The following is a 13,101-nucleotide window of genomic DNA, read 5'->3' as shown; positions in this document are numbered from 1 at the left end:
CTTAATCTCTGGGCTCCATGAGAGAAATTGGTCTTACTCTGCCTTGCAGCTCCCTTTTATCTGAGCCTGCTGGGCCCGGATTGGTTGCTCCCTACAACTCTTCCCTGATTGGCTGTGCTTCACACAAGGACTCACCTCCATTGCTCCTTCTGGGGCAGGGCATGATTAACCCCTTTTATGCCTGTGTGGGGTAGGGACCCCATCTGACAGGAGTCTCAGAAGAATCTGTGCCACAGTCTGTCCCTGTCCCTCCACCTCTGGAACAAGATATTCTCCCCGTCCACACACACACTTGCCTCCCCATTCTGTGTTAGCCAGCAGAGCCTGGGTTTACAATTTGTGGGTTCTCAACCCCTCCCCTCCCATGTGCCCACAAGGGTGGGTCAATCTCCTTACCTTTATCTTTTTGGAAGGCGTTACAGACCTTTGTAAAACTGATCTCTCTAACAGTAACATCCCAGTTTGCTTGGAGCTGCTTTATATCTTTCTCACTCCAGTGTGGTCCAAAGAGCTGGATTTCTTGGCTGTGATTTTTACTGAAAACAGAATATTAAACGGTTTAAAAAAAACAACCCCAAACCAACACTTCCCTCCCAGGCATCCCCAATCCAGGTCAAGGCTATTGCTGCCCTGCGAGGTAGAGATGTGATTCCCCTGCTCACGCATTCATACCCACGCTAGCTCTGACTGAGGTAGATGAATAGCAGCCTATCCACAGTAACTCAGGTAGCTGCCATGGAGACATTTGAACTTTTTAGCAGATAATGGTTTAAAGCTCTGACACACTAAAATAGGAAGACAACAAAAATCTGTAATCACAATACGCTTCAGAACACAAGGACGTATTCAAAAATTTAAAAAAAACAAAAACAGGAGAAAAGGATGAAGTTGTGTGTGCACTGTAGATGGTGTGGCCCAGTTATTAAATGTAAATATTTATAGGCCAATAGTTCTAAGTCTGCAACAGTAAACTGTTTATTGAAATGAAAAGTTTTATTTGGGGAGTAGAGGTATATTGTTTTCTTAAACTCAGAGGTGGTGGTGTGTTTTGAGTTTGGTTTTAGTTCTGCAGCAAACCACATTGAATTTCATTCATCAAAGCTTTCTTCTACTGAATACTTTTCCCCCCAGTCTTTCCGGCCACCAAAATAACCCCCCATAGTTACCCAGAAAAATTATGAATTGATTTTTCCACTGATTTTTGACCTGTTTTTGTTGCTGTAGTAATAAACACGGATACATTCCCAAAAACAAATTAAATAAAATAAAAACAGAAAACAAAGAGCCGCACTCATTTTGTAAAGTAGGGAGTGGCCCAAATAAAAAAAAAAAGTTGGTGGGTGACTTGGAAATGGTTGCGTTCCCTTGTCCTATTGCAATTTCTTTGGTCCTACAACTTATTTTTCAATTTGTTATTTATGGAGGATGGGGTTTCAGAAGTGCCTAAGTCACTTAAGAGCACAAGTCCCACTGACTTTCAGTGGGACTTGTGCTCCTCTGTGACTGCAGCATTTTTGAAAATCCCATTGAGAATCAGAGACTAAAATTTAAAAATCACACACTTGTGTGGCTTAGTAACCACTTGGGTCATTTTTATTCAGCTGGATGCAAATATTTCTTCACACAGATCTTATTGATTAGTTGTGTTGCTGTTTCACATAACGGCACCCTGATCTTGCTTGGGTCTTCTGTGCAAAGGTACTATATGGCAACATAATAAGAGACAGACTGTACAGAGTTTTCAGTCCAAATTCACAAAATAGGCAATGGTGGGAGGGAAAACGGAGACACAAAGAGGTCAAGTGATTTGCCCTAGGTCATATTAGTGTCTGCATTCGGAATAGAATCCAGCTGTCCTGAATCCAAGTATGGTACTCTGTCCACTAGATCATGCTGCTTCCCATAAAGATTTTGCCAAGGCTGCAGCATGGGATTGGGAGGATGGGATAGGAAGCCCTTGGATTGATCCCAAGTTCACCTCTCCAGCATAACCACAGAGCCATTGCTCCTACTGCTGATTATCTCAAATATTTAATTGCTTTTGAAAACGTTACCCAAACCACATGCTCTCTGAGAGCATTTCAGTGTCATTTGTAAGTCATTGTGTCGCTCATGCTATGGTTCAAAGCAGTGCCTTGGGTCGCACCTCTCCAGAGTTTAGTGCTAACTACGTGAAAAGTAGCTGGGGATGCTCAGGAGCGCAGTACTCGAAAAGAAAGGAAAGCGTCTTCCCATCTCAGATTCCTAGTTTCTTTATACACATACAAGAGTCTGAATGGTGAGAGTGGTTTTAAAACTCCTGAAGGCTCCCAGCCTGCTGCTCCATTGGCTGCAGGAGGCCTGCCTGCAAGGTCAGGGCCCAAGTTACTAAGCTTAACTTGTGAGTAAGGGCGATAGGAACTGGGTATTCCGGCTGCCCTTCCCCGGATTTTTATGGCTAGACATTGAAATGACATGGCTTATTGTCCTACTCTCTGTTAGCAAACTGTGAATCCATAAATAAGGCTTCGCTTTCATAAAATATCGGTTGGAAAGGACGTCAGGAGGTCATCATGTCCAACCCCCTGCTCAAAGTGAGGAATGGGTATACTCGCTGGCGTCCCAGGCTGCTAGCGGGGGAGGGACTGTGTAACAAGTTTGCATCTGCTTCCGATCTTAGCACCTGCATGTGTGTAGTTGGAGGGCAGCGTGAAAAGTAGCTGGGGAAGTCTGGTGGCCAGTTGTTGAGCGTTGCTGGAAAGGGCTGCCAGTGCTGTTACTTTACTGCACTCTCCATTGATTTAGGCTTTGGGGCCCAATATGTACTCAAACTCCTGTTAGCTTATTGGCACAACCTGGCTGTGGCTGAAGCAGTGCAATTAGTTTGTGATCCCAGGTATGCCAGTGGGTTTGTGGCTGGCTGGGTTACCCCCAGAAGTGGGTAGGGTCCCCTAGGAGGCCGTTGAACCCAAGCTGGCCAGAGGATAGACACAGATTTATTGTGTCTCCCAGGCTGCCTCGGCTGGAAGGGCAGCTGCCAAGCCCCACCTGGAATGTGGAAAGATTTACATTGCCCTACCACACGGCTTTGCTGTCTCAGAGAACAGGGAAAACGTTCGGCGGTCCTGAGCCTTCTGAAGTCAGTGGGGAAAAACTCGGTGACTTCAGTGGGGTAGGATCAGGCCCCAAGCAGTTTGCATCTCTAAGGGGAGATTCCCATTCCCCCTTCTTATCGCCCCGTGGGAGCTTTTTGCAGTTGCTGCATGAAAAATCTCCACTAGCGTTTTGGGATCGTGCCATCCTGTCGTCACATCCAAGATGGTTCCTTCCCTTGGTGACATCTGCTCTTTAGCAAAATTCTGGGTGGGACTTTCAACAGCGCTGCACATCAGCCTAACTCTGCTCCCACTGAATCAATGGAAGTTTCACCAGCAACTTCAGTGCGAGCAGAGTTAGACCAGCACTGAGCACTTCTGAATGTCCCACTTTCTGTCCCTTTCCTAATTCCAGCTGACTAGTGCTTTCTCCTGCCCCACATCTGTGCATCCATCAATTAGATGGTCACTTTATAATGCCTCCTTCTGTCAATATCCTTAAACATCAAACGGTAGGATGTCTGTGTGTTCAGGTAGCTCCTCCTGGATGAGTGTCCCACACTCTCAGAGAGCAGCTCTGGAGATGCAATAGGGCTCTGGTTAGTTAAGAGGTGGGCTGGATTATCACCTCAGGCAGGCACGTGGCTGTAATACAAAAATCATACAGGAACAGCAGGTAAAATCCCAATCTGACAGGCTGGACTCTGGTCCTCCCTCCAGTCTGGGGTTTCAGACCCACTGGGGCTAGGCTGTCAGAGTAGAACTTGTAGAGATTTCTTCTTTTCTGCTAACTGCCTTCTCCCTAATTCGACCACTTGTGCAGAATAGGCAGAGCAGAGCAGTTAGAAGTGGAAGAGCCCCATTGAAAGGACCCTCTGGAAAGACAGGGTATATTTCCTCCTCTTTGTGCTCTTCTATTCCGTCCCCCCCCCGCCCCGAGAATTAGCAGTTTAATGTCTGACACATCTCCAACATCACATGATGACTTTTTATTGGAGTAGATGTAAATGTGCTCCCAAGACTTAATTTGTAAGTTTCGACTGAGTCACCCATGGGTGTAGAAGCTCTTTCTCCTTTGGCATGGGTTCCTTAGAGTCCAATCTCACCTTGGCTGCCCAGCGTGACCCACAGCTCGTGCGGCTGCCGAAAGGGGCATGTCGCTTCAACCGCAGTTGCTTTTGCCTGGAAGTGTCAGAACAGGTTGAGGGGCACTAGGCAAGGGTTCTTGCTGGGTGTATGGTGTTGGCACCAGGGGGCTATGACCCCGAATGGGTCTTCAATGACTCTCAGTGGAGTAGATTACTAAAAGGTCCACAGTAATTAATTTGCATACACTGCAGTTTATTCGCGAAGGAATTACGCAATCGGTAAAGGGTTACATTAAGCAGATAACTCCAATGTTAGACATTAAAGAACTATACAGTAAGAGCGATACATTCCTCTTAGCGAGCCTCTCTTTCACAAACATACACAAACAGGCCTGTGCTAGCCAGACACAGTTCCTGCTTGGCAAACAGAGAAAGTGGTTACCAAATTCTGTGGATGACTTCTCTCCAGGTCTGGTCTCCTCAGCCCTCTGGTCTGTCTTGGATTCCCTCGAGGCCAGGCCTTGGCTGCCTGGAGACCCTTCTGGCTCACAGTCCTACTTGAGCCCATGAAGCATAGTTTGGGCTACTCTGTCTAGCAGCATTGCTTCTTTAAGCGTCAATTAAGAAATTCTCCAACAGTAATTTAATTTACTTGATTTTTATACTCTTTTTCCTCAAAGGAGTCACATGTCTTAAAAGCATCCCCAATGGGCGTGTGGCTACTAATTTTTACCTAATTAATACTTTAGGAGGAGACTGCAAAGTGTTGCCAACTGAACATTAACCCACATTCACTCCCTTATCAATCATTCACTTCAGCCCCCTGTGTGATGGCCTTCAACAGGGTCGAGATGCCCGGTCAGCCCATGCTCCACTCAGAATGTTCTGCATATGTTGTTTGCTTTCAAGTGGACATATTTGCTGACCCAAAGATCAGTACTGATCATACCTACAGTATGGAGCCAGTCAGTTTCACCTCTGCCATCTGCCTGATGCTAAGAGAGAGATTTTGCTCCCCGAATCCTCTTTTGTTGGTTCAGTACGGCCACACCGTTTGGGCACCATCCCAACATACGATATGCTGTGTTATTATTCATGCCGCACCAGACGTGTGCTAAGCCATTTAAAAGACACAGGCTCTGTTTATTCAAGTTTTTTTCCTTGTACCTGGAGGTATGGTACCAGCAGCTCCATTTGATGTTGTGGGTCCTTGGTCTTCACGTCCTACAAGGCCCCACTTTTTCAGATGGGCCATGTCTCAGAGAACCTATAATGTTAAGATGGGGGTTGGGGTGGGCTGGAGAAGGAGGCTTGCACCTTTCCTCTAGCAACAGGAAGCAAAGAAAACCATGCTTCCCTTACCACCATTGCCTGTAGAGCTGCAGATCAACAGGGCATCAGTGTGTCAGTTTGCATTGTGTAGGCTATCAACGCAGCTTGAGGGCTTGACATGTAATTAAGCTTTACTTCAAAAAAAAAAAAAAGGATTCTGGAGAGTTGTAGGAATATCCACAGAATGATACATATCCCCTGGATTTCTCTGTCCCTGACAGCCTGTACTCTGCAAATTGAACTGCACTTATTCTAAATTCCAGTACAGCGTTAGCTGTGTCCGGAAATCTCAGTGCTCGCTCCAGAGCCCTGCTAACAGATGTGTATCTTGAATGGAAAGGCTGTGTGGATGCTTGGTCCCCGCTTAACCTCTTGCAGCTGGATGAGGAGTTAGCTGTGCCAGGGCTGCTTCATTTAGACTGTGGGAGGAGCGTGAACGGGAGTCGTTGCACTCACTGGAAGCATCCACGGGAGGGAGCAGTTCCCAGATGGAAAGCAGTGCCTGGGGGAAGGCAGGGTTGGTGACTGTACGAATTGGGTGAGCAGTGGGGTAAGTTGGAGAGCCGCTTGGCAGGATGGCAGCAGTGGCACAATTGGGAGGGTTGTTGGTTTGCAGCTGTGCTCCCCTCTCCCCCGTCAGTTTCCTTTCTTGTTTGCAGAAAGACAAACTGAAACAGGAAAGAGAGGAAATAAAGGCGGTTTAAGCGCCAGTGACCTGCTGGGCTTGGTGCTCCCACCCATGCAGCCTGAGAGAAGAGGCTTTTCACGAGGGAGCTAAAGGGAATCTGGAAGATTCTTCCCCCTGCCTACACAGGAAATGTCAGTGCAGCTCAGAGCTGCAGGAGTGCACTTCCTTAGGCCTGTGGCAGATCTGCTCTCTGCTCTCCTGGTTTGTATCTGCCCTGCCTCCAAGCTCTCTGGTGTCTCCTCTGCACTGCAAAATAGAACTCCACAGTGCACAGGCAATAATGCATGGTCCCCCTGTAGACTCTCCATTCTGCGCTCTCTGCAACAGAAACACAGTGGTTCTGCTTTTAGGAGTCAGTTGTCAAATCAGAGGATGCTCCTATCTTACGGTCTTGTCCTGCGTGACTTTTCCAGGGTAGGAAAACCTTAGCAGAGCAGCACAAACCATTTTGGGACCACTAAACTTGTTAAGAATCAGAGATTGCAGATGGAAAAGTATCTTAAAGTGGTCAGAAATATCTCTTCTGCAACCACAGAAAAAGTTAACCTCCCTTCAGAAAACAGTCCAACCCCTTTACCCCTGTAAGGACACCTGCAGGTCATCATTCACAATCACAACACACCTTTACTTGAGTGACTTTCGTGTAAAACTTGCCCCTCCCATAATTTATTGATTGTTCAATTTTGACATCATTTGTCCCCTTTACCCTAGTTCCCCCCCGCCCAAAGTGTATAAACTCCTATTAAAGTTCATTTTGTTTTTCCAGTGAGACAATAAAGAAAATTGTGCGCGAGTTTTAACTCTTAGCTAAGGGAGCAATAGGACAGATTCTAGCAAGTTGAAGGAAAATTGTAATCCACCTGGCACTTGCTTATTGCTGTTTCTCTTCTGGCAAGACATGAAATGTCCCAGAGGCCTGGTAATTACTCCAACAACTGGAACCTCGGATGTAAACCGGCATTCTACAGTTCCTCAGTTCCACTCAAACCACGAACAAAGTACTTTTTCTCGTCAAGATAATCAGTTGGCTCACTCCAGACGCTCCCTTCTAAATAAGATCTCTTTCTGGAAACCAAAACAGCTCAGACCAATTCAAGGTTCGCAGCAGCATCTGAGAGGATCTGGCATTCCCTCCTTTTCGGTAACGCACAGTGTGGCTGTGAAAGGCTGCTCTGTCTTATCTCTTGGCTTACCCTTTAAACCACCTGTCTAAGGGAGGGAAGCTTACAAACACTCGTCTCTACTCTTTTTAGAATGCCTTTTGAATGTTGTGCAAACAAAGAAAACTAAATTATTCTGTTCGTTTCTTTAATGTAATATCATTACAGCTTCCTGGCCTTACTCCTGCACTGATGCTGGTGAGCATATTTCTATGCTTTGCCGCTGCTTTTCCACTGAACAACCACTATTAAATTACTGAATTGCTTAGCCTTGAACTTCACAATGTTTTTACTGTGTTTACAGGAGAAGACTGGAGTTTCCCTGAACTCTGCATTGAGCCTATGTTTTAGCTCGGATATTTTTATGACTCATTTGTACTTTAGCCCTATGGCAATGGCAGAATGTCCAGCATTTTGACGTTTTCTCCAAACAGCCTGAATATATTCACAAGAACTACAGCAAGAACCCCCCCCCCTTTTTTTTTTAACTAGATGGTTCCGGAGACAGCAAGCTGCTTTCATACTGTATCTATCTGGGAGCTGTGAAATCACTGTCTCATTGCACATCCTACACTTCCTCAAACTACCACTTTCTTCTCTTACGTACCTTGCTAAAGCAACAATTTGGTTGGAGTGCGCTTTCTCGTGAATTTAGCTAACTGAACGATCCATGAATCGGGGTCAGAGTAAACGCCAGTCCACACCAGGGAACTGTCTCATATTACTTGGAGTGTGTGTAAATGACATCAGTCTATCTCAGGGCTGAGGGTTACTTAAGTCATTAAGTCATCAAAATGTCAGTAACTGTCTGAAATGCTGCTTTCAATCCCCCTGCTCTCTTAGTAGTAGGATATTCTTGAGCAGTATTTGTGAAAGTGATCTGGATTGCACTGCGGGGAGGGAAGCAGCTCTAAGAGAAATGATCATAGAAATGCAGGGCTGGAGGGGACCTTGAGAAGTCAAGTCCAGCCCCCTATGCTGAGGCAGAACCAAGGAAACCTAGACCATCCCTGACAGGTTTGTCTAACCTGTGACAGAGCTAAGACCCACTCCCCTGCCATGGAACATTGTTCTCTTTGTTGTCATACTACAGCAGACCAATGGTCCTTCAGCTTGGGTACCTAGGCGCCCACAATGATAAATACCAAATACTGTGGAGAAGGTGTTCAGTAATCACCATAACACACCCTCCTGGGCGATGACGTGACTGAAGTACATGGACAGAGGCTCGTTGGTTTTTTTTTTTAAGCTGTAGATGATGATAGTGTTGATGTCTGATCCCTTTAATCTACATGTCCAACCAGCCCTCAAAGCAGGTAAACCCTGGTTGAGCTAGAGAGTAGTTTGTTAATCTGTGATCAAGTGGAGAAGGAGGTGGGTGCAGAGATGGAATCCTGAATTTACTTAGTGTGTTACTCTCTTTTTCCCACTGATGCTTCTATTCAATAAGAGCATAGCTTTCAGCTCCCTGGCCAGTGCTGATCATCCATGCACGGTAAAGGGCCAGTAACCCTGTTGTCCAAGAGTGTGTGAGCTGCCATAGGAAAGGATGCTGAGAGATCAGCCATAGCAGCACACCTCAGTCTGCAGGGGTGGGATTCCTCCTTTGAATATGAGTGGACTTTTGAGTTGGTATTGTGTGTCGTTTCCTGTCTGAAAAAGGGGCTGTCGGTCATCCGGAGCTGTAACAGGTTGATTTCAGCTGTCGCAGTTCTCCAGGCAGACTTAACAGGAATGGCATCTTCGTTGAAGGTCTGGCGGAGCTACGTGTGCTAGCACATACAGGCTGGAGGTTGGTGAATAATTCAAGCACCCATTAATAATACTAGTGGCTAACTTCAACTCTGTGTTGATTAAGCTGTATGCGGTGACTGTTTATTCCCAAACTGCAGAGCAGTATTCATTTGGAGCAAACAACAGGGCCAAAGCAGAGATACGAAAGCCCCAAGTGTCTGCTTTGCAGGGAATTCCTGATAGTTTTCATATCAAGGCAGTATGAGAAGAGACCTTCATTTTCAGGTGTTCTAGGTGGGGCCAGTATGTCAGGCTACAGTTAGTTTTACTCCCAAGAATGTGACAACTGGTCGAAATGGAAATAACCATCCTTGTACACCAATATAGATGGGTTGATTGGCAAGACGATTGTTTAGATGGAAAATAGTTGGTTCTGCCTTGTTTTCACTAAAGATTAGTCTTCATTGTTGGAAATAAGTGGTCAAAAGTGTTTTGGCTAAGATTCCCTTCAGTGCTATGGAAATCATTTCCAGTGTCTGCAATACAAATGTCATCAGCATACGCATACTTCTGGGCCTGCATTTCAGGAAGGTTGCGTGAGTATATAGCGAACAAAAAGGGAGCCAAAACTGGCCTTTGTGGAAGGCCATTACAGAGACTTTTTAAAGTGACTGATTTTTTTCCCAACTTGCAGAATGAATCTTCAGTTAATAATAATTTCTCAAATGAGCTGAACCATTGGCCAAGAATAACTTACAGGAGCTTGACAATCAGCCCAGTGTGCCACACAGTGTCCTAGGCTGCCATCAGGTAAAGACTACACCACCTTTCTTTCCTGACTCAAACGCATTTTCTGTGTCTTGAGTCAGACAACGTACCTAATCTTGCATGTGTTGTCCCCGCTGAATCCAGCCTGAATGCAAGATAGCTGAGGGCTTGTCTGCACTACTGCACAGGGTTGATCTAAGATAATGCAACTTCAGCTACATGAATAGCCTAGCTGAAGCTGACGTACTTAGATCTGTTTACCACGGTGTCTTCACTGCGGTAAGTCGACAGCTGATGCTTTCCTGTCAACTCCGCTTGCGCTTCTCCTTCTGGTGGAGTACTGGAGTTGACAGGAGAGTGCTATAAATTGATCTCTGCCCGCTGATCCGACGGGTAGTGTAGACAAGTCCTGAGATCAACTACCTTATTATTCCACATCAGGATTAGTCTATCAGTTTATAGGTAACACACAGTAGAGAAATTGGTCAGTTGCTCTTTGGGTTTATCAGTGATTTCCCTGGCTTGGGAACAGCTATGACCTCTGCTCTGCACTAGACTTTGGGATTGTGCTAAGTAGAACAATTCAGAAATCAAAGCAGCCTACTTTTGATGATTGGATGACCTTGTGGATGTCACCAGGAGCCTTGGTAGTCTGCAGTTGATGTGTGATCTTGATTTTGATCAGTGAAAGGAGTCATCAGGTTTGTTTCCACACGTAGAGCAGCTATCTCTCCAGAACCATCATTTGAACTGCATGGCTGAAAACTTTTGTCTTGATTAGGATGTCTTCCATTGACCACCAGCTGAAATGCAGTGGAGTCTGCTGTGACTGGGTGTTCCTTCTTGCCCAGACTGGAATATCCACTCAGTCTCTGAATAGTTTGCCAGGTTTTGTGATCACAACGTGTGAAGACAGTTTTTTTCCCATTGCTCTTGTCTGTTCTTTTGTTGAAAACCTCTTGTTCATTCTTGGCAGATTTAAATTCCTGGTATAGTCTAGTTGCATCAGATGACCAACCAGAAAGGAATTGTTGATGAAATCCCAAGCTTTGTATTTCTTTGTAGTGGCTAGAACTTTATCGCCATAAGCTTGGTATTCAGCACTGATATTGTTCTCAATATCTGATTCCGAGTCTTTGCCCACAAGAGACTCCAATTCAGATTGGAACAGGTCCTACCTTGCCTTCCAAAAATTCCATCGAGGCTTCTGGAATTTTTATGCCTGTTTTGATCAGGCATGGCCAATGCTGGGATCAGCAGTGTCAGTCTCCTCATCAGGTCCAAATGATGTTATCGAATGGCAGGCTAATGACTGATATTGGGGATTGTTGTGGGAGGGGAGATGAAATGGTCTGTTCTACTACCACTCTGTTAGATATGTGGACAGAAACAGAAGGTTTATATAACATGCAGCGTACTCCCGAAATGAGTTGATTCTGTTATGGTAGTGTCCAGTGACCCCAGTCAAGATAGGTGGCCCTGTTGTTCCAAGTACTGTACAATCGTATTGGAAGATATGTTCCAAAGAGCATGCAATCTGAAGGCCTTCGCTTGTAGTGCTGTTCAGAAGAACAAATACCATGTCAGTTATTTGGGGGATAACAAGAGTCTTGTTGTCTTCTAGGATGGGCTTGGGAGAGAAGATAAAGGAATGGGGTAAGTGAAGAAAAACTGATTAGAGAGACTAAAACATGCTTGCAATAAAATTGAACTTAACCTCCTCTCCCCTTTTTAGGCTAATAAGTCCACTGGCATTTAATCAGCCAAGGAAATCGTTATTAGTTTGTAAACACAGGGAGTGTCCTAAAGTTGTGTTGGTATTTACAGCACCGTTAGTGTGAATGTTGATTTGCAGATGTTAGAAATAACAAACTGAGGAGCTAACAATTATACTTGTAGATAACACAATGGTAGAGATCGCAATTGATTAGATGATGTGGATGGTGCTGACAGACAATGGACAGGTGATCAGAGTGTGATGAAGAGAGCGAGTTCTTGGTAGGTTTTTCCCTTTGAGCCCTTTTGATGACAATTAATTGAACTATTGTGTTACCTGCTCCAATCTTAGGGCTAGTCTACACTGGGGGGTGGGGAGGAAATCGATCTAAGATACGCAACTTCAGCTATGCTGTTTGCGTAGCTGAAGTCGAAGTATCTTAGTTCGACTTACGTGGCCATCCTCACAGTGATGAGTCAACTGCCACAGCTCTCCCGTCGACACTGCTTACTCCTCCTGCCAAGGCAGAGTATGGGCATCGATTCGCGGATTGATTTATCGCATCTAGACGAGACGCAATAAATCAATCCCTGATATATCGATTACTACTCGCTGATCTGGCGGATACTATAGACATACCCTTACAGGTGCCAATTCAGCCTTATTTTGAAAACATTTAGTTTTAAATTTAATTCTGAATTGCCTGACTCACCAGCGTTGTTTTTAGTAACTACCCATTTGAGTTTTGGCTTTATTAACAAAACAGCAATCAGGGAACATAAATAAATAAGCTCAAACTTCCCCAGACTTGGCTGCTCCCAGGATTCTCTCAAGCTGCTAAGCCTACATTGTAAATGACCCTCGCTTCCCCCCCCCACCCCGAGCCAGTCTCCATCTCCCTTGTATCCACAGGTAATGAGCCACCTGCCTCAGTGAGTCAGTCAAACCTTTCCCACAAGCAACCAGAGTAGAATGTTTCAGGCAAAGCCTGTTACGCTCCTTCATGACCGTAGTCTCTTATAGGGTTTCCAACTTCCTAATCGCACAAAACCGAACATTCTTGCTCCACCCCGGTCCCGTCCTTCCCTGATGCCCCGCCCCTTCTGAGAGGCCCAACCTCCACTCACTCCACCCCCCTCCCCCATCGTTCACTCTCCTCCACCCTTGCTCACTTTCACCGGGCTGAGTCAGGGGGTTGGAGGGTGGGAGGACTCTGACTGGGAGTGCAGGCTTTGGGGTGGGGCCGGGGATGAGGGGTTTGGGGTGGAGGAGGGGGCTCAGGGCTGGGACAATGGCTTGGGGTGCAAGCTCTGGGAGGGTTTTGGGTCCAGGAGGGGACTCTGGGCCGGGGCAGGAGCTTGTGATACGGGAGGAGGTGAGCAGTGTGGGCTCTGTAAGGAAGTTTGGGTGCTGGAGGAGGCTCGGGGCTGGGGCAGGGAGTTAGGGTGTGGGAGAGGGCTCAGGGTGCGGGCTCCAGCTGGGCAGCGCTTACCTCAGGCTGCTCCCAGAGGTGTCCAGCATGTCAAGCTCCTAGGTGGTG

At 46.1% G+C, this 13,101-nt stretch overlaps 1 protein-coding gene across 4 annotated transcripts in view; it reads left to right on the top strand.

Moving 5' to 3' along the window:
- The window catches only part of HERC3 (HECT and RLD domain containing E3 ubiquitin protein ligase 3), a 109,657-nt gene that overhangs the window by 19,159 nt on the left and 77,397 nt on the right, over nt 1-13,101 (top strand). Inside the window, exon 2 of one of the 4 annotated variants that reach the window (XM_030564844.1) lies at nt 11,469-11,500. The exons of the other annotated variants lie outside the window; for them this stretch is intronic. Coding sequence (XP_030420704.1) covers nt 11,469-11,500 — 32 coding nt within the window. The remainder of the gene's footprint in view (nt 1-11,468; nt 11,501-13,101) is intronic. 4 annotated transcript variants of the gene reach the window in all.

This window comes from Gopherus evgoodei, chromosome 5 (assembly GCF_007399415.2).
Source record: "Gopherus evgoodei ecotype Sinaloan lineage chromosome 5, rGopEvg1_v1.p, whole genome shotgun sequence".
Classification (NCBI taxonomy): domain Eukaryota; kingdom Metazoa; phylum Chordata; order Testudines; family Testudinidae; genus Gopherus; species Gopherus evgoodei.
Note: the sequence above shows the minus strand (reverse complement) of the source record. Positions and strands in the feature narration are given on the sequence as shown.